Source organism: Ovis aries, chromosome 13 (genome assembly GCF_016772045.2).
Source record: "Ovis aries strain OAR_USU_Benz2616 breed Rambouillet chromosome 13, ARS-UI_Ramb_v3.0, whole genome shotgun sequence".
In the NCBI taxonomy this organism is placed as follows: domain Eukaryota; kingdom Metazoa; phylum Chordata; class Mammalia; order Artiodactyla; family Bovidae; genus Ovis; species Ovis aries.
In genome coordinates, this window is record NC_056066.1 from 42,153,368 (window position 1) to 42,180,885 (window position 27,518).

Here is a 27,518-nt window from a genome sequence, read left to right on the forward strand (position 1 = left end):
CCCAGGGACCCGTAGGTCTGAGCCCTGGGCTGAGCGGTCACCCTGCCCCCTGCCCCCAGCCGCCTGCACCTCTGGGAAGGTCCCTCCCCAGCCTCTACTCCCAGTGGGACTCGGTCAGTCTCCCTGTATCATTAAGAGCTCAGCACACGTGAACACCCTTCAGCACGGCAGCACGAACGCTGACGACAGAACCTCAGCGTGAGGCCTCGGTCCTGTGAAAGGCAGTGGCGGAGTACTGACAGTGTTTTTGTAACAGATGAAGCAGCACACAATGAATGAATCATTCGCTTTAATTTTAAGAGCATGTTACCAATTCACATTACAACAAATCCATTTTATATTTACAACAAAAGTCTATCGTATATTTAAAACTAATGAAGCTACACTTTACACCTTACCATGGCAAATAACCACAAAGAACACAGGAAATGACACTTTGAGACAGAGAAGCAACACCTGAGTCAGGAAAAAAAAGACACCTTTGCTGAAAACTGTGAAAAGCTACCAGCTCCCCTGCACTGACAGCGCAGCCCTCGGCTCCCGGCTCCCAACCAAGAAACGTTCAGGGTCAGTGCGCTTGAACTGCGTTTTCATGGCAGAATGGTCAGGTTTTACCCGACTGTTCCCACAGACGTCATACACGGGTGCACTGTTGCCTATTAAACACCATTTCCCGTGAGGTTACATCACCTGACAGGACACGGGTCACTGCCACGCGGCCAATCTGACTGCTCTGCACAGCTGTGTGGGGAGCTGGCCCTCAGCAGAAGATGACCCGGGACGGGCCCCCATCAGACTGACTGTTCTCCCCTAAAATGGGGGGGGGGGCCCTGAGTCAGCACACGGCACAAAGGGTTCAGGTTTCACCACTGCCGTCGGCCCTCCTTGACATTCACTGTTGTCATCTATTCAAAATACCATCTTTCCAACTCACAAAGACAACTCCAGACACACAATCCCTGATGTGTTCTCACAAATGCCAGGAAAGGGAGGAGCAGACATCAGCCCTACCTGGCAGGACAGCAGTGTCATGTGGACTGAGTCAGTGTGGGAGGCCATGGGGGAGGCACCAAGCAAAGGCAAGCACGATCCCAGCAGACGAGCCCTCACGACACACGGAAAAACAGACCTCACTCGCTGTTGGAGCAAATCAAAGCAGGGAACAAAGTCCCAGGCAACACCATGCACAGGTCAATCCATAAGAGTCACCCACCACCAGGACCACGTGAGGACACATCCGTCAGGCTTGTGACACCGGAGCAGAAGCGACCCCAGCACGTGCACTGTTCACACTCGGGTCTGGGGATGAGGAACCAGCTGTAAACAGGACTCCTGGTGCCCAGCGCCCACCTTCCATCCCCATCCTGTGATTTGCACAGCAGGCTGTACACAGAGAAGCTGGCTAGTCCTCTGAGCGGCTAGAATCAACATGTTCTTCCTCCACCACACACATCAAGGTCCTTGTCTTCAGAACACTGGCTGGGGGCCAGGGAGGGAAGGAGGGAAGGCCTGGGCAGGGGAAGAGGGTGGGAGCCACAGGAGGGACGCCCAGGGCTGAGGCCCAGCCCCTTATGACTCTGGGAAGACTCTTCGCCCACACAGCCCATCTTGAGTTCTCACACACATTTGTTCTGAGCTCTCCTCACCCTCCTGGGGTCCCTCCCCCAAAGGCAGGTATCACCTGCTTAACAGCAAAGACACCAAGGCTGGTGAGACACAGCCAGCAGCAGGGTCAAGACCTCAGCTGCTCACCCACAAATCCATCCCCACCAGAGTACACCAAGTCCCCAGGTCCCAGAGACAATCACCACGCTTGGGAGGTTTTTAAGAGAAAATGGCTTTACAAGGACTCATCTTCCCCTCGGCAAATTCAAGGCCTAGCCCAGGTGAGGGGTTCTGGGACTGCACCACGCCTCCAGGACCAGCGGGCGTCGGGGGACCCAGGGGTGGCACATGGGGTGACAAAGGGCTCCAGGTAACAGCGGGTTCCAGGTGACAACGGGCAGAGGGTGACAGCAGGCCTAAGCAGACTACAGGCGGAGTCTGCACAGGTAGGGGGCCCTGAAGGAGCCCAGGTAGAGGTGCCCATTGTGTTCATGCGCCTCGCTCACGTAGGTGACCACCTGCCCTTCGGGGTCGTGCAGACTCCTCTGGAAGGCCCCGCTATCACTGAGCTCCAGGACAAGACTGTACCGCGGTACGAATTTCATCACCGTCTCTTGGCTGAATAGCTGCAACGGAAACACAGAGCAGAGAGAGTATGGCAGGGCAGGTGTAGCCCCTGGAGTCCAGACAACAGGCCCACCTGGAGACCCGCAGCTGGGCACCCAGTCCTATCACCTGCTGGGTGCATCCCATCTGCACTGCCCCCCCGCTGAACCACCTCCCCACCTGCCCCCCTCCACACAAGAGTGAGACTGCCTTTTTTTAATATTGGTCCCAAAACATTTAGTCAAAAAATGGCTTGTGGGGCTGAGCAGGGTAGGTGTGTGCAGGGGTTGCCCAGACCAGGAGTCAGTCTGAGTAGGGAGCATCCACCCTGGAGGAGAGGCCATGGCTCCAAGCAGGGGAGACGGTGTCCTGCAGTGGGGCAGCCGGCACAGGCCACGGGCCCCAAGGGGAGAGCAGGCCCCTACACGTGGCTGGGAGGAAGGAGAAGGGCTGGCCTGGGTACCAGAGCCCTAACCAGGGCCGTGTGATGCTGGGGACAAAGGCTACAAATGTGGACACCAGGGGAATCCAATCAAACAGGCACGAGGGAGCACGGGACCCAGGTTTCTCACCCTTAGAGAAAGGAAGTACCAACATGGATGGTAAGAAGAGGCATAGATCCTGTGGTGTTGGACCAGAAACACCAGTCTTACTTAGAGTTTTCAGTTTAAAGGAACAGATAAAGATATATGAATGTTTAAGTACAAAGGTCTGCCCATGAGCACGTGCGCACAGACTCATTCAGGAACCGCCGCCTGGCACCTTCCAGGACCTTAGGTTACAAACAGTTCAGTACCAGTAATTGGTACTGGCACTGGGACATGGGCAGGATCCCACGGAGGGCATGACAAGGCTCCGGGGAGGCAGGAGGAAGGGGCACCTAAACCACTCGAGGAAGAGCCAAAGGCTGGGCGTCTGGGGGAGAGCAAGAGGGACAAGCAGGACAGAGGCCCAACAGGTCATGATGGTGAGGGTGACAGTTCCAGACGAGGAGACCAGGAGGGAAAGAGTCAGAGGGCTCAAAGATGTAAACTTACATTTTAAGCCGAAGGATAAGTGTAAAGAAGTCACTGAAAGCATCAGATATCATAAGCAGAACTAGAATTTTTAGAGCTTTCACAAGGGTCAAAGAAACCCACAGTGAGATGCAGTTTCATTTTGTTTCTTGAAAGCATAGTTTTCATGTTTACCTTAAAAATCACTTTTTTAAGAAAAGGCCTCTCGGATAAGAAATCCAACATGGAGAAGCCGGGATTGGCGCGGATGGCCGCCATGCTGACCCAGTACCCCCCGGAGCTGCTGGCTCGGATGTTGTCCGGGAAGCCAGGCAAATTCTCCACAAACACGTCAGCCCCTCCCTTCATCAGGCCAGACACGTAGAACCTGAAAAAGTCAGCCAAGCAGGCAATGAACAGCAGCCCCCCAAAACAAAAAACTGGAGCCAAACACCAAGGCATCCATCATGAACGAGGGCACTTGATGCAATGGCCCGCTGCAAGGGCCTCAGAGCCCTGGGTCCAGCGAGAAGCAGAGACGGGGACTGGGCCGGGCCAGGACCGCAGTCAGCGTTCTGCTGAGACTCTCCCAGCCCGCAACACTCAAGAAGGCTGAGGGAAAGAGAGAAGACAACTCTCCCCTTACAAAGGACCAGCCTCTGCCACGCCCCAGGCTCTGCAGCAGGCCTCTCACACTGGCCCCGCCCTGCTTCTCACCCAGGCCCCCCGGCCCCGCCCCACCCCTCACACCCGCCAGCTCACGCACCTCCTGATCCTCACCATGGCCGACTCCGCCACCAGGACAAAGTCCTCCGCAGGAGACAGCTGCACCCCATTGGGGAACCGCAAGTGGTCCAACAAAACCTTCACCTCCTTGGTTTGGGTGTCGTACTCCAGCAGGCTGCAGGTGCCAACGCAGAGGGTCACATGGGGCATCTGGGAGCCCTGCGGGGCTGGAGTGGAGCCCTTGGCCAGGGCCTGTGCAGGGGCACTTGGCCTGCACTGGAGTGGCAGGGCCCCCATCCTCCACTCAGACCAGTTCCAGGCTGGCCCTGGAGGGCCACCCGGGCACCCCCCTCCAGACAAGCCCACAGTCAGTTCTCTCGCTGACCTGGGCACTAGCTCACACCAGGTGGGTCACCATGTCTCCAGCCTCACAGGAGTTGAGGTTCCCCGCCAAGTGCCAGACCACCCCCCACACCCTCAGATGGCCTGGCTGTTCTTAGCTTCATTTCTCCAAAGAGAAGTGAGAACATCTCACTGCCCTGTTGTGACCACCACCTATTTCCAAGAAACATTAAGATCCTCCCTTAAAAGCTGAGCAGATGCTCAGAAACACCCACCAACTCCTGGGCGTGATATACTCTCCAACGTCACCCTGCCCATCTACAGCTTCCCTGGGCAGATTCAGGACACTCACCGCCCATCATCCGTCCCCTCCATCAACAGGAACAGATAATCTCGTCTTTGCCATTTGCTGCTAGAATCCGTAAAGTAAACCTTCCTCCCGTCCCGAGTTACTGTAAGATCGTTCAAGAAGGACATTTTCCTCCCCTCAATGGGGGTCTCGGAGGACAGCAGCAGTTTTACTTCACCTGAGGGGATGGGAAGGAAGAAAAGGAAAAACAGGAAGAGAGAAAGAAGAAAGACGGGAGACTTGCTTTCATTCTTAGAACCTGTAGCTCAATAGTTTCAAACTATTAATCAACCTAACTTATTTTTGGACTCAGAGGGAGAGGGAGAGGGTGGGATGATTTGGGAGAATGGCATTCTAACATGTATACTATCATGTAAGAATTGAATCGCCAGTCTATGTCTGACGCAGAATACAGCACGCTTGGGGCTGGTGCATGGGGATGACCCAGAGAGATGTTATGGGGAGGGAGGTGGGAGGGGGGTTCATGTTTGGGAACGCATGTAAGAATTAAAGATTTTAAAATTTAAAAAATAAAAAACTAAAATAAATAAATAAATAATTAAATAATTTAAAAAAAAAAAGAAAACTAAAAAAAAAAAAAAAAGGAAAAACTAAGGGAGCCTCCCCACTCTCTATGTCAGAAGATGCAGTACTTGGCACAGTGTTCCCCTCCTTTCTATTCAGTGATGAACTTTTTAGAACAACCCCACTCAAGGCAGAATCCTCCCTATGGTCGAGGAACTCCTTTCCCCAAGACCAACTGACTTAAAAATCTGCCAAGAGTCTGGGGTTAATAAGGCAATTTTCTATTTGAGAGAAATACAGTGCTCCCCTCACCTGCTTTTAAATGTGAAAAGCAGGAGTAGTAGTAAGTCTTTCCAGACTATAGCACAGACACTCACGGAGTGCTTAGTTCTCTTTACGCCCAACCCCATTTAAACGCCAACAACGATCCCCCAAGGCAGGCCCTCCTGTCAGCCCCACACTGTGGTGAGGCAAGTGGACTCCGAGGCTGAGTAACCGGCACATGCCTGCATCCAGCAGAGTGGGGGCCACCCAGGGGCCCTGTGCACCACCCACGAGGACAACTCCTCCCTCCACGTGACCCTCCCCATTGAGCACACACAACAATATCACACACAGCACTAGTCCACAGGACACCATGACCAGTCAGGGGAGGGAAACAGCAGAAGCAGCTGGAGGAGGGAAAAGTACAAAGACAAGAGATGAAGGGGAAGGAAAAAGAGAAGACTGAGAAGCAGAAAACAAACAGGGAGCCCAGACGGACACACAGAAAAGTGAAGACAGGAAGAGGAGCCTCACACCCTCAGAATGAGACCTTCTGGGACCCGGTGGTCAGGGGAGAGGAAGGTATGAACCTGAGGCAGGCTCGAGTGAGGAGCCACACGACGTGAATGCTGGTGCTCTCTGCAGGCAAGACCTTCAGTACCATTCAGTATGTAAGAAAAATACCAGGGTCTCCGGTAGGCTGTACTGAACAAGTTCTACTAAATCCATTTATAAATAAATACACACGTTGTTTAAAAGATCCGCAGTCATCACAGAAGGAAGCAAGTTACTGGCACGTACGTTTCCAGGGATTTACTTCAAACAGCCCTTTGTATGCATCAACCACAAAAAGGGTCCCGTTGGGCCCAGCCCGGATGCCTAGGGGTCTCCCACAAGCAGGCTCGTCATCTCGGGTTTCTAGGGAAACAGACAGGAATCAGTGGCTGGCCCCAGATTCTGCCTGAGGCCCATCAGTGTCCAGTCACCTCATCTATCCCATCCTAAAGCGGCATCTTGCTGCAGAGAACAAAACTGACCATGGCATCAGGGACCGACTCAGCCCCCACCGCGTCCCTGGCCCTGAGAGCTTAGGACAACTGTCCAGTCTGTCCAGAGGGCCCACCGGAGAGTCAGGATGTGGACACACGCACAGCACTGGCGCTCAAGAATCACGCTCACATCAGCGTTTGGAGACTCAAACAGTCAGCGCAGGCATAGGCTCCGCCCCCAGATCCCCCAGTCACAGGCCCCTCCCCCGACCCCCCAGCAGACACAGGCCCCTCCCCTGATCCCCCAGCAGGCACAGGCCCCACCCCCAGATCTCCCAGCAGGCACAGGCCCCACCCCCGATCCCCCATTAGGCACAGGCCCCACCCCTGGATCCCCCAGCACTCCAGGAGTGGGGTTGAAGCCCCACAGCTGGACCTGAATGCTGTGCCCATCCAAGGACATGGCAGGGTCCCTCCACCCATCATAAAGGAAAAGCTACCATATTACTCCTTAGATCCATTCTCCTGCTCTACTACCTATATTCTTTTTAAACCTGTGGCAGAGCATATTTAGTGCTGGGCACTCACTGCAGGGCACTTACCACGCTTACCGCAGGGTACTTACTAATGAGTGCTTATTGCAGGGTGCTTACTATTGAGTGCTCACTACTCAGTGCTTATTGCAGGGTATTTACCAGAGTGCTTATTGCAGAGGGCTTACTGCAGGACCCTCAATGCAGAGGCACTTAACATGCGTGCTTACATTAGGATGCTTACCACAGGATGCTTACTGCAGAGGCACTTAGCCACCATACGGAGTGGGAAAAGCAAGTTAAATACTCATATGCAGAGTATGATCCCATCACTTACAACCATGTGTGGGTGTGAGTCCATGAACAGAAAGAGATCTGAACAGTTATTCATTACATTGTTAACAAGTTATACCTGAGAAGACTGTAGGTGAGTTTTACTTTCTTCTTTGTGCTGTTCGCATTTTACTATAAAAATGCATCATTTTTACAAAAACATTCTAGCTCCTAACAAAAGGATAGTAAGTCTGTGCTACCAGTGCTTAAATAGTGAGTTTCTAAAACCTGAGGGACCTAAGGGTAATTCACTCTGGATGAAAGGCTGAGGTCCCTGGTAGGCTAGTGTGGGAATGCACTTCAGCACCTGAGGAACAAAGCCTAGTGCCTCCCACAGCGGCTCTGGGGTACGTGCTGAGGTGAGGGGTGTGAGGGGTCTGGAGGGAAAGTATGACCACAGGGGCCTCAGCTGGGCAGCAGGGCTCTCCTCTTCCGAAGACCTGACTTCCAGGAAACACAGCTCCTCTCAGCACCTTCCTTGGGTGCCTGGAAGAGACACAAAGGCGGTCACCAAAACTTACTGCACAGGCCTGAGCCAAATCGAGCAACGGTCTCTACTTCACCATTTTCAAGCTTTACAACTCGGCCATCTGCTGTACCCGTGAACATCACATCTGTTTAAAGACAGGAAGGAGTAAGGGTGTTACTAGGTTAGCCTAAGAACTATGCTCTCACCACCACCACCAACAGAGGTGGCCAGTCTGTGCTTGGTCTCCAGAGAGGAAATGGCAGTTTTGAAAATGAAAGCAAGTGGTGTCTGGGACCAAAAGCCTTAACACATGCAGCAATAACGCCATAAGGGCCTTGGAACCAGCATGGGCGTGACCCTGAGGCTGGAGCAAGGGCACAGCAGACACCAGTCAGAGATAAAAACAGGATTTTCTACCCTCAAAGAAGCGGGAACCCTCAGGCTGACGCTCAGCGCTTGGGTCTGGTCACATCTGCCTCATGGCAGTGTCTAACTGCAGAAGGTGACTATCCAACCAAAGGGAAACAACTGCTGGGAAGGCCCCCAGGTGTAAAATCAAGTGCTCACTTCAGCAGCACATATACTAGAACCAGAACCACGCAAAACTTGCAATGATGCGCAAATTCATGAAATGCTCCATATTCTTATATGTAAATATTGCACACTCTAGGGGAGCCACTAAAAAAAGTATTTAAAATAAGTATAACTGATAGGTAAAGAATGGACAGAAAAGAGAATCATGTAAGATGCTCAACTGAACTACTGAACTCCCAAAGTGGATGAGAAAATAAGGAAGAAAATAACATAAGCAATGAATAGAAAACGGTAACAAACATGGGAGAGAGTAATCCAACAACAGCTGACCCTTGAACAGCTGGGGGTTAGGGGGCGTCAACCCTCTGCACAGTCAAACATCTGTGGATAACTTTATGGTCAGCCCTCACATCCTCAAGGTCCTGAATCTGTGAGGTTCTGCATCGCAAGATTCCAGACCCACGGATTTAAGCAACTGTGGATGGAGCAGTGCTGCAGAATGTGTTCAATGGAAAAAAATCCATGTTTAAGTGAACCTGAGTTGTTAAAGGATCAACTGTATATCAATTACCATCTTAAACGTTAATGGAATAAAAACCTCAATTAAAAGACAGTGATTGTCATTGAGTGTATTAGAAAACAAGACGCAATGAAATGCAGTCTGTAAGAAGCTCCCTTTATATATACAGACACATAGAGATGAAAAATGAAGGGGTAAAGAAAAATACACCACACTAACACTAATTAAAAGAAAGCTGCAGGGCTAGGAACATGATCAGGGATAAAGACGACCATCAGGTAACAACAAAGGTCAACTGTAGAGAAGACACACAGTCCTTAACATGTATGCGCCTGATAATAATTGTCAAAATACATGAGGCAAACCAGATACAACTGCAAGGAAGCACAGGAATCCATGATTAGAGGAGAAGACCTCAGCATCCCTCCCTCAGAAATGGAAAGACCCTGATGAGCAACAAGATCCGACCGCACAGCACATTCATAGAACAGGGAGCTAGCCTGCAATGTCCTGGGCTAAACCACAATGAAAAATAAAACGGAAAAGAATGTACATATACGTATAACTGAGTCACTTTAATGTACAGTGGAAATTAACACAACACTGTAAATCAACTATATGTCAAAAAAATAAATAAAAAATTAATTGACAGATCCTGGCAACAGAAAATTACCCTAACTGAAGCCCACTGGCCTATAGCCAGAGCTCCACAACAAGAGAAGCCACCACAGTGAGAAGCCCGTGCCCTGCAACAAAAAGTAGCCCCCACTCACCACAACTAGACGAAAACCCAGGACAGCCAAAACCAATAAATAAATAAGAAAATCAATAAAGACACAGTTGAACTCAACAGCACCATTGCTTAACTGAATATTAATTGACACCCTTCAACACCTCAGCCAACAAACAGCAAAATATTTTTTCTTGAGTTCACATGAAACATTCACCAAGATAGACCACATTTGGGGCCATACCATATGCCTTAATAAATTTAACAGAACAGAAATGATACAATATCTGCTCTCACACCAACATGAAATTAAACTAGAAATCACTAAAAGAAAGAGAGCTGAAAATCCCAAAATACTTAAGAGATTAAACAACACACACTTCTAATTTAACACATAGGTCAAAGAAGAAATCACAAGATTACAAAACATCTTGAACTAAGTTAAATTGAAAACGCAACTCATCAAAAATTTCCTGGAGGAAGAGAAAACAGTGCTTACAAAGAAAGTTACAGCATCAAAGAGACATATTAGAAAAGAAAGAGACCTAAAATCAGTCATCTAAGCTTCCATCTTTGGAAGCTAGATAAAGAACAAAGGAAACCCTAGGTAAGCAGAGGAAAGAATAAAAATTAGAGCAGATATCAATGAAATTGAAACAAGAAATCAATAAAGAAAAATCAACAAAACCAAAAGTTGGTTCTTTGAAAAAATAAATAAAATAAATAATCCTTTAGCTAGGCTAACAAAGATAGAAATTACCAATATCAGAAACGAAAGACCCCCCCGGGCATTAAGAGGATACTAAAGAAATACTATGAACAACTCTAAGTCCACAAATTTGATAATGTAGATGAAACAGTCCGATTCCTTGAAAGGCACAATCTACCAAAACTCATACAAGAGACAATTTGAATAGGTCTGTATCTATGGAAGAAATGAATCAATAGTTAATAACCTTCCAAAACAGCACCAGGCTGAGATGGGTTCACTGATGAATTCTACCAAACATTTAGGAAGGAAGAAATGGTACCAACTTTCTATAATCTCTTCCAGAAAACAGAAGGAGAGGAATACTTCTTAATTCATTCCATGAAGCCAGCATCACTTTAATACCAAAACCAGATAAAGTCATTTCAAGAAAACTACACACCAATATCTCTCAAGTCCAAAGATGTGAAAATTCTCAATAAAATATTAGCAAATCAAATCCAAAATGTAGAAAAGGAATTACACACCCCAACAAAATGAGATTTATCCCAAGTATGTAAGGCTGGTGTAGCATCTAAGTAACCCATAATATTAGAAGACTAAAGAAAAATTACATGAACTTATCAGCAGATGCAGAAAAAGTATTGACAAAAATCCAACACCCATTTCATGATAAAAGCTTTTAGCAAATTAGGAACAGAGGGGAACTTCCTCAACTTGATAAAGAATATCTACGAAAAAATCTACAGTTAACATCATACTTAATGGTGAAAACTAGAAGCTTTCTCACTAAAATCAGGAACAAAGCAAGGATGTCCCCTTTCATCACTTCTTTACAATACTGGGCTGAAAGTTCTAGCTAATGCAGTAAGACCAGAAAAGGATACAAAAGGTATAAATAAAACTATGTTCATTTGTAGATAACATGACTATCTATGTAGGAAATCTCAAAGAATCAACAACAATAAGTCTTGGAAACTAATAAGCAATTATAGCAAGGTTGCAGGATACAAAGATAATATACTAAAGTCAATCAGTTTCCTATATACCAACAATGAACAAGTGAAACCTGAAATTAAAATCAGAGTATCAGAAGGTGTTTCACTACCTTCCAAAAAGAATGAAATATTTAGGTCTAAATATAATGAAATATATACAAGATCTAGATGAGAAAAACCATGAAATTCAGATAACAGAAATCAAAGAACTTAATAAAGGGAGAGACAGTCCATGTTCACGGATTAAAAGATACAACATTGTCAAGAGGTCAGTTCTTCTCAACCTGAGCTCTAGATCCAGAGCGATCCCAATGCTATTTAAATGATCCTAAACCTTACACGAAGAAGCAAAGATCTAGACGAGCCAACGCGATTCTGAAAGAGAACAAAGTTGGAGGCCGTACACCACTTGACTTCAAGACTTACTATACGGACTTCCCTGACATTCAGCGGTTAAGACTTCACCTTCCAACGCAGGGGCCATGGGTCCGGTCCCTGTTCAGGGATGCCTCTTGGCCAAAAAACAAACAAACAAACAAACAGAAGCAATATTCAATAAAGACTTTAAAAAAAAAGTCACTATAAAGCTACAATAACGAAGCCAGTGTGGTAAAGGCACAAGAACAAACAGATCAGTGGAACAGAACACAGAGCCCAGCAGCAGACCACAGCTCACCTCTAACCAAAGAGCAAAGGTGACACAGTGAGGGACAGACCGCCTCTTCAACAAATCTCGCTGAAACAGCTAGACATCCACACGCAAAGAGATGAACCTAGACACAGACCCTACACCCTTCACAAAAACTAACTCAACACGGATTTCAGACCTAAACATCAAACACAAAACTACAAAACTCCTAGAAGACAAAAACGGAGAAAACTGAGTTGACTTTGTATATGGTGATGACATTTTAAACACAACACCAAAGATATGATCCATAAAAGAAAGAACTGATAAGCTGGGCTTCATTGAAACTTAAAAACTTCTGCTCTGAGAAAGACACTGTCTAGAGAATGGGAAGACAAGCCACAGACTGGAAGAAAGTATCTGCAAACAATGCATTTGATAAAGGACTGGCATCCAAAATATACAAAAAATTCTTTAGACTCAACAATAAGAAAATGAACAATCCAATTTTAAAAATATCGCAAAGACTTAAAACACCTCACCACAGAAGATCTACTATGGTGGAAAACAAACACATGGAATGATGTTCATATATCATATATCATCAGGGAACTGCAAACTAAAATAGCCATGAGATACCACTTCACACCTATTAAAACTGCCAAAATCCAGAACACTGACAGTGCCAATCACCAGGGGAATGGAGCTACAAAAGCTCCCACTCACGACTGCGGGCGGGGGAGGGGTGGGGTGCAAAACAGTACAGCCACTTCTGAAGACAGTTTGGCAACTTATAAAACTACACAAGGTGAATGGAAAAATGAACTATGATACATCCAGGCAATGGCATATTATTCGCTAATAAAAAGGAATGAGCTCTAAAGCTGTAAAAAGACTTGTGAATGTGAAAGTCGCTCAGTCGTGTCTGACTCTGCAACCCCCATGGACTTAGCCCACCAGGCTCCTCTGTCCTTGGAGATTCCCCAGGCAAGAACGCTGGAGTGGTAGGCTTCCCTTCTCCAGGGATCTTCCCAGCCCAGGTCTCCCACACTGCAACCGTCTGAGCCACCAGGGAAGCCCAAGAGTACTGGAGTGGGTAGAACCGTAAAATGCATAACGTAAGTGAGAGAGGTCAATCTAAAAGACTGCCTGATGTGCGATTCGAACTCTAAAGCATTTGGGAAAGGCAAACCTATGGAAACAAGAAACAGACCAGCGGCCACCAGAGGCCTGGGGGCAGAGTGGACGAAGAGGCTGAACGCAGTGGATTTCAAGGGGCAGTAAAAATTCTGTGTGATGATCTAATGATGGATACATGTCATTAAACATTTGTCCAAACCCGTAGAACATACACACCAAGAGTAAACCCTAACGTAAACTATGGACTCCGGTGATGATGATATGACAAGGAGGAGTTGTCCAATGTACTCTCAATAAATGTACCATCTTGGGGGAGATGTTAATAATGCGGCAAGTAGGGGGTAGAGGATATATGGTAAGTTTCTGTATCTTCCCCTCCATGTTGCTGTGACTCCAAAATTGCTCTAAAAAGTAAAGTCTAAATGATGTTCATTGGTGACCCCTCTCCTGGCACCTTCTGAGGTGAGTGCCTGTCTCTACTGTCAGCAGCAGTGAGCCCAGGTGCCCTCATGCAGTTCACACCTGCAGGGGATAACCAGAAATGTCACCAAAGGACAAGCAGAGAAAAGAGAAAAGGAGGTGTGGTGACAGAGCAAGATAAGGCATCAGGCCCAGTGGAAAAGACAAAAAAAGCATTCTCTGGGAGATCTGAGGGCATGGGGTGGGGGAGGAATCACTGGGACTCCTCAACGTTCCAATTTTAAACGTCAGTACTAGATTTCTTAACCAAACACACGAAATTTGTGAAATTAATAAACATCAATGTCTTTTTAAGAGAAACACAAAACTTAATCACAAAATGCCCATCTCTCCTGAGCAATTCTCACTCTGCCAGACAAAAGCAACAACCAACTACAGAAATACCCAGTCCTCAGGCCAGCCAAAGAGCAATGCTGGGAAAGGCAAGCTGGTTCACAGCTTTGGAGGTGGAGGCACGGGCCTGACAGGCCTTCAGAAGGAAACGGAAGCATGGCAGCCACCCATGGCCGTTCCACCGCGCTCTGGGGTGATGGCCAGCAAGCTGAGGTAACAAACGACGCAGGAAATCCTCACGTCTCAATCCTCGCCAACCTCTTCACTAACCGTATCTTTTGACTCCTAAGCTTAATTCTCATTCTAACAGACAGGAAAGGCCTGTTCCAGGTTGCTACAGACTCAAGAATTAGAACCAGATCCTCTTCTAGTCTGGAGGTTCGGGCAAGTCTGAAGCAGATGGTTACCCTTAAATGTACCCACCAAGGTGACCGTTTAAAAAAGTGGAAATACTGAGAACAGTTCCTGTTCTTGTCAAAAATGCAATCTACACAAAGACAACCTGTGCTACATCAAGTAACACCTACTCAATTGTGACAAGGGAACTAAAACACCAGTGTCCACGCTTTTTCTTTCTCCTTTCCTTTTAAATGGTCCAACAATTTGAGCAGAATAAAGCTTATTAGACAGGAACTCAAAATCACCCAGTACTACAACAGCCTGCAACTCAGAGAGGCAAGAGGCTCCCTCGGGGCATCTGCTAGACAAACAGGCACAATTGCAGCCCAGAAGGCCGCCCAGACTCCCCGTGGCACTGTCCCCACAGAACCCCGCTCAGGCAGCAGACAGCGCCAAGTCCCAGGGGTCTACTTACCCCCAATATTTGCTATGGATTCTGGCCCAACAAGCTGATTTTCAAATAGCTTTTCCGCCTGTTGTAACTTCGTATTTGGTTGCAGCACACCAAGGAAGAGAGGGGGCTCTTTGAAGCTGTAAAATAATGCAATTATAGGGATTTGTCTATAAAAACACATGAAGAAAGTATTTACTGAAGACCTGCAAGGACCTACATGCATTAATTCGCCATTCTTTGACAAAGGGTACACATTTCAATAATATTCCTAGTTGCCAGACGCACTGGTTAAAAGAAAAAAACCTCCCAGGATATCAGGAAAGGTCACAGCACAGAAGAAAACTGAAGGCGTCAATGTGGCTGACGTAAGAACACTCTCCTGTCACCTGAGGCCCAGGGCGCCGGGCCTCCCCAACCCATCCAACAAGCTTCACCCTCCAGCTCACAGAGCCCGGCATTTATTTTGCCACTGGCTGCCTGACCATCCAGGCCCAACCGAGACGGAGAGAGCGGAGTGGACATTGCACAGGGACAGCCTTGCTTCCTGCTCCATGGGGAGGACAGAAGACAGCTGGGCCTGGGGCCACCCCCCTGCACCCACACAGGCACACCCCCCCTGTGGCCTGGACCCCCACCCCCACCCCAGGCTCACGCAAAAGTGCCCAGGAGCTCTCCCATCTCCTCCATCCACAGGCAGACACGCTGTTTCTCCCAAGCCATCAGCAACTGTTGCCACCCAGAGCCATGCCACCATCTTCCCTCCCCGCTTCCTCCCTCGTCCCCCCACATCTGCTTGCAACCCAGCAGCCCACCTGCGCTCTGTGAAGCACAGATCAAGGGTATCCACCCCTCAATACCTGCAAATGGGCCCTCTCCCCGGAGCCAAAGTCTCCCACAAACTCCTCGCCCAACAGTCCGGCCACGGCCTCCCCTCGCTCTGCTCTCCCAGCTGGTCACCAAGGGCCCTGGGCATCTCCCATTTTAAACCCGCTGCCTCCTCCCATCACCTCCTCAGTGAAGTCTGCTCTGACCACACAGTGTAACACTCAGCGCTGCCCCCAGAAACCCAGACCCCACACCACTGTGTTTGCATTGTCAGCTCCTCACTCTGTCAGCTGCCTGTGCCCCCAACTTGCTGGGTTCTCACTGACTTGCTGGCCCCCAGGGGAGCAGGGGAGAGGAGTTCCCACGTGTCACCTCCCACCCCCACCCCGGCCCGGAGAGTAGGAGAACCAAGGGGAGGGTGGGGCTGGTGGTCTGGGAGCTCTCCATCCCCACCCCTTCTCAGCACAACTCCCCTGGAACTAAACCTCCCCCTCCACCCTTGGCCCTGTCTCACAAATACAGCTTCCTAACTGCTCTTCAAAAGCACACGCGTGGTTCAACGAAAGAGCTTTATTTCCAGAGTGGGAGAGAAGGACTGGGACCTGCAACACACTTGGGTTCAAGCTCTGAGGGAAGGTCACACCTCCAGACGGGCAGGGACGTGTGCAGACAGGCAACAGACAAGCACATGGAGCAGGGGCAGAGGGGGCCCCCCCGAGTCCCAGCCTCCCCGCTGTCCCCGTGGGCGCTGCCAGATTCCCTGCACTCAGGAAGGCCTCGAAGGGCTGCAGCATCAAACTAGTCAGGGTGGTGCACTGTCCCTGCCCCCAAGGGGAGATGGGAAAGCACAGAAAATGCAGCGGCCTGGAAGAAAGGCACCAGGGACGGCAGCCCAGGCGCTCATTAACTGCCTGGGCGCTCCGCTGAGCACAGAGGCACCAGGGATGGCAGCCCAGGCGCTCGCTCCTGCTGACTCTCCTAACTCGGTCACCGTCTATGCTCAGTTTCCGGTTTTGTCCTGTTTCTCCCCATGGTTCTCTCTGATTAGGATCACTCTTTAATCTTTCTTCTGAAATCAAACTGATAAAAATGTCCCCACCAGCTGCGAGTGTGTCTCACAAGCATGGGGCCAGGACATGGCCAGCGGCCTCCACTCAGCAGCGGTCACTGCGGCCTCCACCCCTCCACTCTGGGGAAGGACTGGGTTTCCATCCAGAAAGGAACAGAAACATGAGTTTTCATGAAAAGACAGGACTGTTTCTGTCATATTTAAAACATATTTTAGTTACTGTAAAATTTAACATAAAAGACACAGTAGTGTTGTAAAGAAGAGATTTTGTGCCTATGATTTTAAAAACCAACAAGGACAGTAACTCTTCTGGCAGCTGAAAGCTATTACTGTTAACTGTCAAAAATTTGCATTTTATTAACAGGGTAAAACTGTAGAACTCAATAAATAAAAAGCAGCAACAAAGTGCTATGGGTGGTCAGGGATGTGAGGGGCAAACAGAAACACACAAAAATAAAACTCGGGCAAGGCCCACAAGAGACCTGCGGGGGAAGGAGCGGGACGGTGGCCCATGCCCCCGACCCTCAGCCAGGGAGACAGCCTGGGCTCCTCACAGATGCTCAGGAAACCCATGGAGCGGCGCCCCCACCCAACCCCGATCCCGACTCTCTGGCTCCACAGGTGGACACTCCCCTGTGGTAAGGAGGGAATATCCACCAAGCAGATATTCCTGAGCCCACGTCACCCACGCCTGATGACACCGCTGTGATCCCACCTCTGGGAACACGTGTCCCAACGGACGCTGGGCAATACCCTCTAGGAATCAAGACGTCACAGGTGTTGTGTCCACCAGCCCCAGATCTTCCTAATGAGGAAAAGAAGGCTGCTGTGCACAGCAGGGTCTGGCCAAGCCTGGCGGCCTCTCTGGTGACTCTGCTCACTAAAAGGCTGCCACCATCTGCATAACCCGCCACCTGGGAGGGTCTCCCGCAGTCCTGGGCCCTCCAGGTCTGTCTGTCCTCTGACTTCCTGGGTCTCCTGAAAGCAGAGCCCCCGAGGCACCCCCACCAGCTGAGCCGCCAGCATGGAGACTGCACCGCTCGTCCCAGTGTATCCGCCCCTTTCCTTGCTCTTTCTGCTCTGAGCAGAGTTTCATAGAAGACCTTTCTGCTGTTGTTACCAGTACTTTTCCCCAAACCTCAGTTCGTTCCCGTTCTCACTGTCTGCCAGTCTTCTGCTTCGTTCTGGCTTCAGGGCCCCACACCCCCAAAGTGGGAGCAAGTCATTGCCCAACTCTGAGCCCAGGAGAGACCCATCCGCCGCGCCAGTTTCTATGGGGTTCTCCTCACCAGGCACATCTACTCCACCGACAGTGCTTGCTCTGGACAGCCTCAAAGCCTTCCCAACCTGGCTCCTCTCCGGGCTGCTCGGACGTCACACTACCTTTCCCCTAAATTTCTTTACCACTCTTGGCACGATTAACGACCTCTACTGAGATCAAAGGTCTTGCGTCCCCTTAGAAGCCGTGTGTTCACCTGCTCCCCACCACCTCACTCTCCATGGCCAGCTCTCCAGCCCAGGTTTCGACCCCCAGCTTTGGACACAAATCTCACTCCCACCTGGTGCACTGGATTAGCAGAAAGGCCCAGGCAGTCTGCATTTGAAGCCAGTTTAGCCACCTCCTTCTACACAGTGAGGGGGACTGGCAGGAGGGAGACCTTCAGAGAGAGGACGCCCAACACACTGCCCACTATGAAGCCTCAACTCTCACTCACAAAACACATCATTCAGTTTATACCTATTAGCTTCCCTCTACACTGAGACAGGGTTCTTATCTGAACTTTTCAACTTTACATGAACTCACAGCAAACTTCAGGCAGCTTCACCACCCTGAGCGGCTCTGAGGGGAAACCAGACTGCACAGCCCTTGACGTCATGAACAGTCACATGAAGAGAAGCCTGGCTCTGCGTGACTGTAACTACAAATGTGAATACCTTCACGAGACCTGAGGTGCACACTAGTTTTTCAAGTATGCTGTATTACCTACATATCCCCACTGATGAAGGGTAATTTAGGAAAAATAGAACAGTAATTATTATACAAGGTTTATTAAAAATCAACTACTTGTAAATCCTTACTTCAGGAAACATAGTGGTGACTGCCAAATAAATAGCACTTATCAATAATTTTTAAAAATCAGCTACTTAAAAAATTTAAACACGGCAACGTGAACTTCACCTTTGTGTGTCTGTGCTCTCGACACTTCAAATGAATTCAGGTTAATCACCTCTAATACTTAAGCTTCTCTTGTCTGGGATTTTTCTAGTTTTTAATGTTGGTTTGCACAGTTTTGTTTTTGAAAGAGTAGCATGCCTAGCACTGGGCACATGTTGAGTGACACCTGATTCAACACGGAGCACAGGCACTAAAGGGTTCACGCTCTCTCCTGCTCGGCACAGCCCGCCCTGCAGAGCAGGTTGATTTATTAGCCAAGAAGCTCTCAGCCAGATTTTGTCAAGCAGCAACACCCACCCTGCCCGAGCTACGCAGCTACTCACCTGAGAGGCTCCGGGTCTATAGGCGAGTCCAGCAGCACCAGGGCGCCGAGCAGGGGGATGGTGAGGAAGGCTGCCAGCATGAGGAAGGTGGCTCGGAACACTCTGCCGCTAAAGGAGCTGCCGGACAAAAAGCACACGAAGGCATCCGCAGGGCTCAGACCGACCGGCTGCACCCTCAGCCCTCTGGGCAGGGGCAGCCCTCCCACCCAGCCTGCCCCTTTCGAGGCCACCGCCTCCGTGGTGGTGACTAAAGGTCAGCAGTGTTTGCTAGGATGGCAATCATGCCCTTGTTCTTCTTTTAATCTTCCAGGGTGTGGAGCACTCACCAGTTACCTCCCAGGTAGTCTGATGAGTGGTATCCTGGATCCTCCAGCAGATGCTAAAAGCCAGTAAACCCAAAGAACCAATGGGCACAAAGTGACGGAGGTGTGAGTGAAGCTGTGGGAAGGAGCCGCCCTCGTCTACCGGGTAGACAGCGGCCCTCAGTCACCACCTCTGACCACCGAGGCTCAGAGCAGCAAGGATCAGAGCCACATTCACAAAGGAAACGGAGGCAGAACATCCTGAAGGTCCAAACCCAACCATTAGCAGACACGGGAGAACCCGCAAAGCCATACCTCCAGACCGCCTCTTCAAAAGCCACGGGGAGACCTGACAGTGGCCTGGGCCCTCAAGCAGAGTGTGTGGCCACGGGGGGCTGAAACACCCTCCAACAACCCTCACCAACGACCTCACTCACTCGTGGGCCAGGCAGCACGTGACGCCTCCTGCTAAGAAATAAACTGCTGGGATCACTACTTGCCTGCGTCAGGATATTCAGATTCACTGAACACCTGAAGCCAAGAGTAACGTAGAGCAAATTAAAATCCTGAGCTCCTAAAGTGGAAAATCTTTTTCTATCCAAGAAAGCTGACTTGAAAAAAGTTAGGACTCACACCTGACCAACTAAGGGTACTGTTTCATTTGATTTTTGACAAGACGGTTTCAATGTAGAATGCAGAAATGTGTGGGCTGGGGTTGGGCAGTCCACTGCCAGGAGGACAGGACTGAGGGTCATGTCTGACTCCAAGCCGGAAGTCACCACTAACGACACCGCCTGCCGAGGACAGGAAGAGATGCCTGGACCCGGAGCCCAGAGTCAGGTTTCAAACACGCTGCACAAGCTGACCGTGTCTGCTCCCCTGGGGGATTCTGGGGTGAAGGCAAACAGCTGGTGTGGCCCCTGCGAGCCTGCGCTCAGCACCGCGTGTCCCGCTTCACCCCAGAAGAAGTCCATGGCAGCGCTTCCTGTCGTTCTTCCACAGCTCAACACCACAAAAGTTTTCCACTCATCTAAGGGACACTTGTTGGGAGGGGAGATGAGACGGGGTTACTTAACGGCAACAAGGAGTTTCACGGGATGAGGACAAGTTTTGAAACTAGAGAAGAGTGGTGGTTGCCCAACAGTAAACACTGCTGAACCGTGTGCACTCTAAGGAGGTTCCTTTTACGTTATATACCCCACCTCAAAAAGCCGTTAACGGTGACCAGAATGTTCTTCACTTAGACTGTGGTGATTTGTCACTTTAGCAAATCTCTCTAAATGAGCTAAAAATCCCTGAATTGGACATTCTAAACCGGTGACTGATGATATGCGAATTACAGCTCCACAAAGACGTCCACAAAGTCAAAGTCGGTGGCCGCCCGTCCAGAGGCTGGGACACACGCCACCCAGGACTTCCTTGGGGGCCTGGTCTGTCAGTGCGACCACCACAGCCGGGGACTGCACGGGCAGAGCGTGTCTGCAAGGGCTTGGGGCAGGAATGGCGTGGTCCTGTGGTCCCTTCAAAAGTAGAGTCCCAAAGGGCAGGCCACACGGCACTGCACGAACTGCCCCTCAGAGCCCACGGGGAAGGACGGTGCCCTGCCAAGGGGGCTGACGCAATCAGCCCGCCCCCACCCCACACAGTTGCAGCCCCTGGGGAAGCTGCCTTGTGCAAACGCACCAGCAAAAGTGCCGACACTGGCCAAAGTGTCCCTTTCCCTTTTCCTTGCCAAACACATTTCCACATAAAACAGACCCTTCCTGTCTAAAGTGGACTCTGTGCTAACTCTCCTTTTCTATGTGATAGTGTATATTTTAAAATCTTAATTTAGGAATGTGATTCGGAGCTTGCGGCAGCGTGCTTGAAGACCTGCTTGCCCCTTCCTACAACAGGGAAAACGAGAAGTCCAGCCTGGAAAGAAAGTGACTGCTTGCAGCTAGAAAGGTGGCCGGAACTCCGGCAAAGCCTCATGTCCACACGGTCCCACCTGCCAGGCAGGTTCAAACCCCAGTTGTTCCTGATGTGCGGCTGGACACCACTGTCCAGATCCAACCCCTCTCCAGGGAAAGAAGTCCATCAGCACCCTGGCTGACCGCCAGCCAGTTCCTACTGGAAAACTCCATACAGGGTCAAGTTTTAGAACCGGCAGCTCGGCCCCACGCTGTTTACTTCCTCACTGCAGGCTGAGACTCTAGCTCTGCAGGGCCATCAAACTCCAACTTTACATATCCAGTAACTTGACAAATGGCCCCAACACCGAAGTTTTTAGCCATTCAGAGCCCGCCTGCTTTATGTGCTTGGCGAAACCTCCCCAGACAGTGGCTTGGTTCAGTTCAGTTGCTCAGTCGTGTCTGACTCTTCGCGACTCCATGGACTGCAGCACACCAGGCCTCCCTGTCCATCACCAACTCCCGGGGTTGACTCAGACTCATGTCCATTGAGTCGGTGATGCCATCCAACTATCTCATCCTGTGTCGTCCCCTTCTCCTCCCACCTTCAATCTTTTCCAGCATCAGAGTCTTTCCCAATGAGTCAGTTCTTCCATCAGGGATGGCCAAAGTAGTGCAGTTTCAGCTTAAGCATCAGTCCTTCCAATGAATATTCAGGACTGATCTCCTTTAGGATGGGCTGGTTGGATCTCCTTGCAGTCCAAGGGACTCTCAAGAGTCTTCTCCAACACCACAGTTCAAAAGCATCAATCCTTTGGCACTCAGCTTTCTTTATAGTCCAGCTCTCACATCCATACATGACTACTGGAAAAACCATAGCTTTGACTAGGTGGACCTTTGTTGACAAAGTAATGTCCCTGCTTTTTAATATGCTATCTAGGTTAGTCATAACTTTTCTTCCAAGGAGTAAGCATCTTTAAATTTCATGGCTGCAATCACCATCTGCAGTGATTTTGGAGCCCAAGAATATAAAGTCTGTCACTGTTTCCACTGTTTCCCCATCTATTTCCCATGAAGTGATGGGACCAGATGCCATGATCTTAGTTTTCTGAATGTTGAGTTTTAAGCCAACTTCTTTACTCTCCTCTTTCACTTTCATCAAGAGGCTCTTTAGTGCTTCTTCACTTTCTGCCGCAAGGGTGATGTCATCTGCATATCTGAGGTTATTGATATTTCTCCCGGGAATCTTGATTCCAGTTTGTGCTTCATCCAGACAGTGACTACCCTTCAATAAAACAGAGCCTCACCACTTCCACTGAATGTTCATTGGAAGGACTGATGCTATAGCTGAAGCTCCAATACTTTGGCCACCTGATGGGAAGAACTAACTCCTTGGAAAAGACCCTTGGGAAAGATTGAAGGCAGGAAGAGAGGGGGACGACAGAGGATGAGATGGTTGGATGGCATCATCAACTCAAAGGACATGAGTTTGAACAAGCTCTGGGAGTCAGTGATGGACAGGGAAGGCTGGCGTGCTGCAGTCCGTGGAGTCGCAAGAAGTCGGACATGACTGAGTGACTGAACTGGACTGAACTCCACTCCTACCCCAACTCCTGCCCTTGGAGCTCTCGGACCCTCACCTTGACCCAGAAGCCCCTCTCATCCCCTCCCCTATGAGACTCCCCCACATGCAAACCTGTCAGTGTCACCCACAAAGCTCAGGCGGCTGCTGCCACCTCACAGCCATATCACTTTCCTTCATCAGTCTCAGCAACCCCCAAACCCACTACATAACACAAACAAGGAAGTGAATTTTAAATTTTGGTTCATTTTAATTAATTTAGACTTGAGTAGTTACATGCGGCCAAGTGACTGCCGCATCAGACGGCACGCCCTGGGAGTCCACAAGCGCTCCGTGACCACCTGCGCAAGTGGCGCAGGCACCCAACCCCGAGAGCAGAGCAGTCAAGTGCCCGCCCTCTGTGCAGCCTAGGGTGAGCGAGGCCAGACAGGCAGCAACCAGCACGGAGAGGAGCAGTGCCTCAGGTCAGCAGAGGGTGGGGAGGGTCTGAAGCCCACGGACTCTGCACAGATTTCAGGAGAAGCAACTGGGCAGAGCTATGCGGCCGAGGAAACACAGGACTCAACGAGCTCTGGGCACAGGTGAGAGCCACGCGACCCTGGGCACTGAGTCTGTAACTGGCAGGTGCACAGGTCCTGAAGGTGAGGTCAGAGAGCTCCTGACCCAGGCTCTGGAAGCATGATTATTGCAGCCCAAGGTTCATTAACTTTTTTGGCAGGCCCATCTCACTGCTGGCTCCTGTGAACTCGGAGTCAACTACAGTTCTGCATCTGCTCTGTAACAGCCCGACCACACACTGCACTGTGCTCCATTGCGAAGTCGTGTCTGACTCTATGCAACCTCAGGGACTGTAGCCCGCCAGGCCCCTCTAGCCTCAGGATTCTCCAGGCAAGAATACTGGAGTGGGTTGCCATGTCCTCCTCCAGGGGAATCTTCCCAACACAAGGCTCTAACCCGTGTCTCCTGCCTGCGTCTCCTGCACTAGCCGGTGGATTCTTCACCACTTGAGCCACATGGGAAGCCCTGCACACCTGCACTACGTCCACTCATCTAAAGGCCCCTCCGTTTATCCAAACCATCTTCACCAACAAAGTGCTGCACAGGCCCATCATACTCTCTTCAGTCTGTGCTGACACACCCCGGAAGGCCAGCCCTCTCCCTCCCAGGTGCCATCCGGGAGGTCAGCTTGCTTGCCCCAACCCCTACACCTGCACCTGGAAGCCATCTCTACACCTGCACCCTCAGAGCCATGCCTGGGACGTACAGGATCTGACAACTACCAACGGCTCAGTCACAACTTACAAATCCTGTTAAATGGGATTTACTGGGGCAAAATGTGGCAAAGGGTGTCCTCTAATAGCTTCTGCACACAAGACATCAAGGCCTCGAGGAAAAGACTGAAGTCCTGACCCACACGCTCCATGAGATAAACACAGACCTGTGATTTCAGGCCCCAACCCACGAGAGACCGGAACCCCAGGTGCTGAGGTGATCCCTGGAACCTGAGACTCACACACAGTGGCCCAGTCCTTTCAGGTGACCGTGCCCTGCATTGGTTCACTTTCCACAGTCCTTTACACCGGGCTCCGAGACTGCAGGCATTGTTTCAGCGCTGACACCAAACTGAAAACACGGTAAAACAGCAATTTGAAAACACACACCCAGAGGAAGGGCTGAGAAAACTCTGGAATCCTGGCTCCCCACAACCTCATGAATTACGACAGCCCCAGCTGTCCCTCCCCACTGCCTCCCTTTCGCTTCCATCTTAAAAAGGAAAATGGACCTACAAGAGATTTTTAATTAGTCTGAAACCCTTTGGAAGCTTATTGAAAAAGAAGCTGGTAACTTTTCAACTCTTCACTCCTAAAAAAGTATACATGGACATTAAACAGTTGTTCTCTCCTCTCAGACAAAACTATGTTCCAAAAGGGAAGGAATCCTTTCTGGGTTACAATCACTCTGTCAATAAACTTCTTAAACCTGTGGGGAAACTGATGCCAAATGACACTCATCAGAAACCCGCACTGGGGCCCTCCCTGGTAGTCCAGTGGTTAGCACTCTGCAATTCCATGTCAGGGGGCACAGGTTCAATCCCAGCCAGGTAACTAACATCTTGCATGCCACGGCCAAAAAAAGATTACTGTTCAGATACAGGCACGCAACAACTTTGAAATAAAACATTATCTCCAAAGCCTGATTTTAAAAATACACTCCTCATTGTCCAGAAGCCAATTCTGTCCTTCATTTGTTTTCATGTCTCTTGCGACTCCATTCCTCTGTAACTTTACAAAAACCATGTCACTCACAAAGACTTCAACGACCTTACCAGTAAAACAGAGCTAGTGCCACCACTCATGCCAGAAGCCAGGAGACTGGGCAAGGTATCATTCAGTGTCCCATCCACTAAAATCTATTGCCCTCCTTCTGTAAACAGAAGCAAATGTCCTGCTTCTGTAAACTGTCCTTTCTTTATTCTGTTCAGCACATCTAAAGCTTACTATACAGCCATCACATTTCTATTTCCTTCAGATTCCTTTCCTTCACTCATTATACACAATACTTTCTTGTCTTAGAGTGAACCCTCAAATTTTAAGGTAATCAAGATGTCAATCAGATGAACTACTAGAAACCACTACAAAAGAAATGAAAGCTAGAAAACTGCAGGATAAAAATAAGAGAAAGCTAAAGAATTACAACATACACATAGGAAGGAAGGTGGGTGACAGGAAACAGACTGTTACAAAGACCCAGAAGAGGATCAGAGAAGAGAAGGGGAAACACAGGAAAGCCAAGAAAATGTCTTAAATCAACAGAGAGCAAAAGGCACCCAGGGGAAGACTAGCAACAGGTGAGGAGTTTGGGACACAAAGTAACCCTGCCATTAAGGAGGAAATCCCAGAGAAACTGAAAAACAAGTAAATTAACTCTGCCCCCTGCCCTGGGGCCTACAGGGCCCAGCTAATGGTTGGGCCCATCCAACTACTCCCCTTGGGTGCTCTATGCCCTGTGCCTAATAGCAGACCCAGGCCGGCTGCCCCCTGGTCTCCTGGGCACAAGTGTGTGGCAACGCGAGTTGGCATGGCTGCACAGCACTGCTAGTACCAGCCTGTCTGCTCTGCAGGCTCCTAAGTCATCAGCAGATGATCTCACAACATCCAGTCAAAAGGGTGACCGACCTGTCGTGGTCTGCCCACGGTCAGCAGTCTAGAATCCACACCCTAGAATCCAGAGCAAAACAGAATGGCTGGTCACCCCACAAAGAGGAGTGTATTCCTGACCTTTCCACTGGTCCCGGGACTCTTGCTAGTGAAAAATCTTCTCCGAAAATCATAGATTTTTAGACCAAACACTCCTTCCTTTCATTATCATCAGGGAATAAATTCAGTCTCTCTCAGCAAACACTGTGCTGCTGCATTCAATATGTACCACAGCCAATGGCACGGCAAAAAAATATCCCAAAATTACCATCAACATAAAAGCCAATCAGTTCCAAACTCTGAACTTGGGTCTATGTGGGGCCTCTTGGTTCTTAAAAACCTAAAGTTATGCCACTCGGGGCACAAAGTTAAGAGAATTTTAAGAACTTTAAAGGCTTATGCTTCAGTTTCTAGCTAACAAAGCACTCGGGAAGGTTAGAAGAAGCGAAGTTGGGAGAAGATCTGATATTCCCTTTATCAGGCACCAACATCGCCGGTGCCCTATGCATGTCCGTCCCTACCAGGAAAACATGCAAGGCTGGACCCTCACAGAAACTGCCCAACGATGTCCCTTCTGCTTCCCGCTCTTTCCGAGAAGGGCAGGTATGGAAGCGGCTCCGCGGACGCCGGCCGAGGCCGGGGGGCTCTAGGGCCGGGCAATGACGCAGCGGTGGGCCGAAGGGCTCCAGGTGCACCGCGCGCCTAGAGCCCGCTTCCACCCGCAAAGCGAGGCTGCTGCTGCTGCTAAGTAGCTTCAGTCGTGTCCGACTCTGTGCGACCCCATAGACGGGGGGCCAACCGGGCTCCCCCGTCCCTGGGATTCTCCAGGCAAGAACACTGGAGTGGGTTGCCATTTCCTTCTCCAATGCATGAAAGTGAAAAGTGAAAGTGAAGTCGCTCAGTCGTGTCCAACTCTTAGCGAACCCGTGGACTGCAGCCTACCAGGCTCCTCTGCCCATGGGATTTTGCAGGCAAGAATACTGGAGTGGGATGCCACTGCCTTCTCCCGAAGCGAGGCTGCCGAGGACTAAATGAGGCGCCAGCTACTGTCGCGGCCTTGGGGGCACAGCCCCGCTTCAGGTCCGGCCTACCTGCCGCCCTTGGCCTCCGGTGTCCGGTTGTCGTCCGTGACCACCTGCGGCCGCAAGGGCCGGCGCTGCCGCAGCCCGTCAGCCTCGGTCATGGTTCTGAGACGCCAGTCAGCTCCCCGCGCGGACCACCTCCCGCCAGGCGCGCGGAAGTGACGACCGAGGCTCCGCCTCCCCGCTCGGGCGCGCGCGGGAGTGACGTAGGGCCCGCCTCTTCCGGCCTCCCGGGAGGTGGTAGCTGCGAGGTTCTTTCGCGCTATCCCTAACCACCGCCCCATCCCCCAGGCGGTGGCGGCTTCCGGGGTCTGGACTGCGCGTCCTCGCCCCCGGCGGCCCCGGCCCCTCACGTCCGATCTGACCGTGGGCGGGCCCCCTACCCCACCCCACCCCACCCCACCGGGAATCCCGGGGCCGTTTCCGAACCGGCGGGGTTGAGGGTAAGACTCGCTGGAAAAGGGCGGCT

The 27,518-nt window shown here is 50.2% G+C and overlaps 1 protein-coding gene across 2 annotated transcripts; it reads right to left on the bottom strand.

Moving 5' to 3' along the window:
* Positions 1-272: 272 nt before the first annotated feature.
* Positions 273-27,212, bottom strand: APMAP (adipocyte plasma membrane associated protein). 2 transcript variants are annotated; one of them, XM_004014307.5, is made up of 9 exons: positions 27,059-27,212; positions 18,995-19,111; positions 14,623-14,738; positions 7,789-7,881; positions 6,214-6,330; positions 4,627-4,801; positions 3,973-4,107; positions 3,402-3,594; positions 273-2,231 (listed from the first exon to the last, which is right to left on the bottom strand). In XM_004014307.5, the coding sequence occupies exons 1-9, from the start codon at positions 27,148-27,150 to the stop codon at positions 2,031-2,033; spliced, it is 1,239 nt and encodes a 412-aa protein (XP_004014356.2). In that variant the 5' UTR covers positions 27,151-27,212; the 3' UTR covers positions 273-2,030. The 2 variants fall into 2 exon arrangements, with proteins under 2 accessions (XP_004014356.2, XP_042085585.1); XM_042229651.1 differs by lacking the exons at positions 6,214-6,330; positions 7,789-7,881.
* Positions 27,213-27,518: the final 306 nt, after the last annotated feature.

Coding starts and splice junctions, on each gene's coding strand:
- APMAP (XM_004014307.5), bottom strand. CDS start 27,150: ATGACCGAGGCTGACGGGCTGCGGCAGCGCCGGCCCTTGCGGCCGCAG. Junction 6,331..7,788: donor ATTTGGCTCAGGCCTGTGCA/GTAAGTTTTGGT, acceptor CTGTTTCCCTAG/AAACCCGAGATGACGAGCCT. Junction 4,108..4,626: donor GAGGGGACGGATGATGGGCG/GTGAGTGTCCTG, acceptor TGGCACCTGCAG/CCTGCTGGAGTACGACACCC.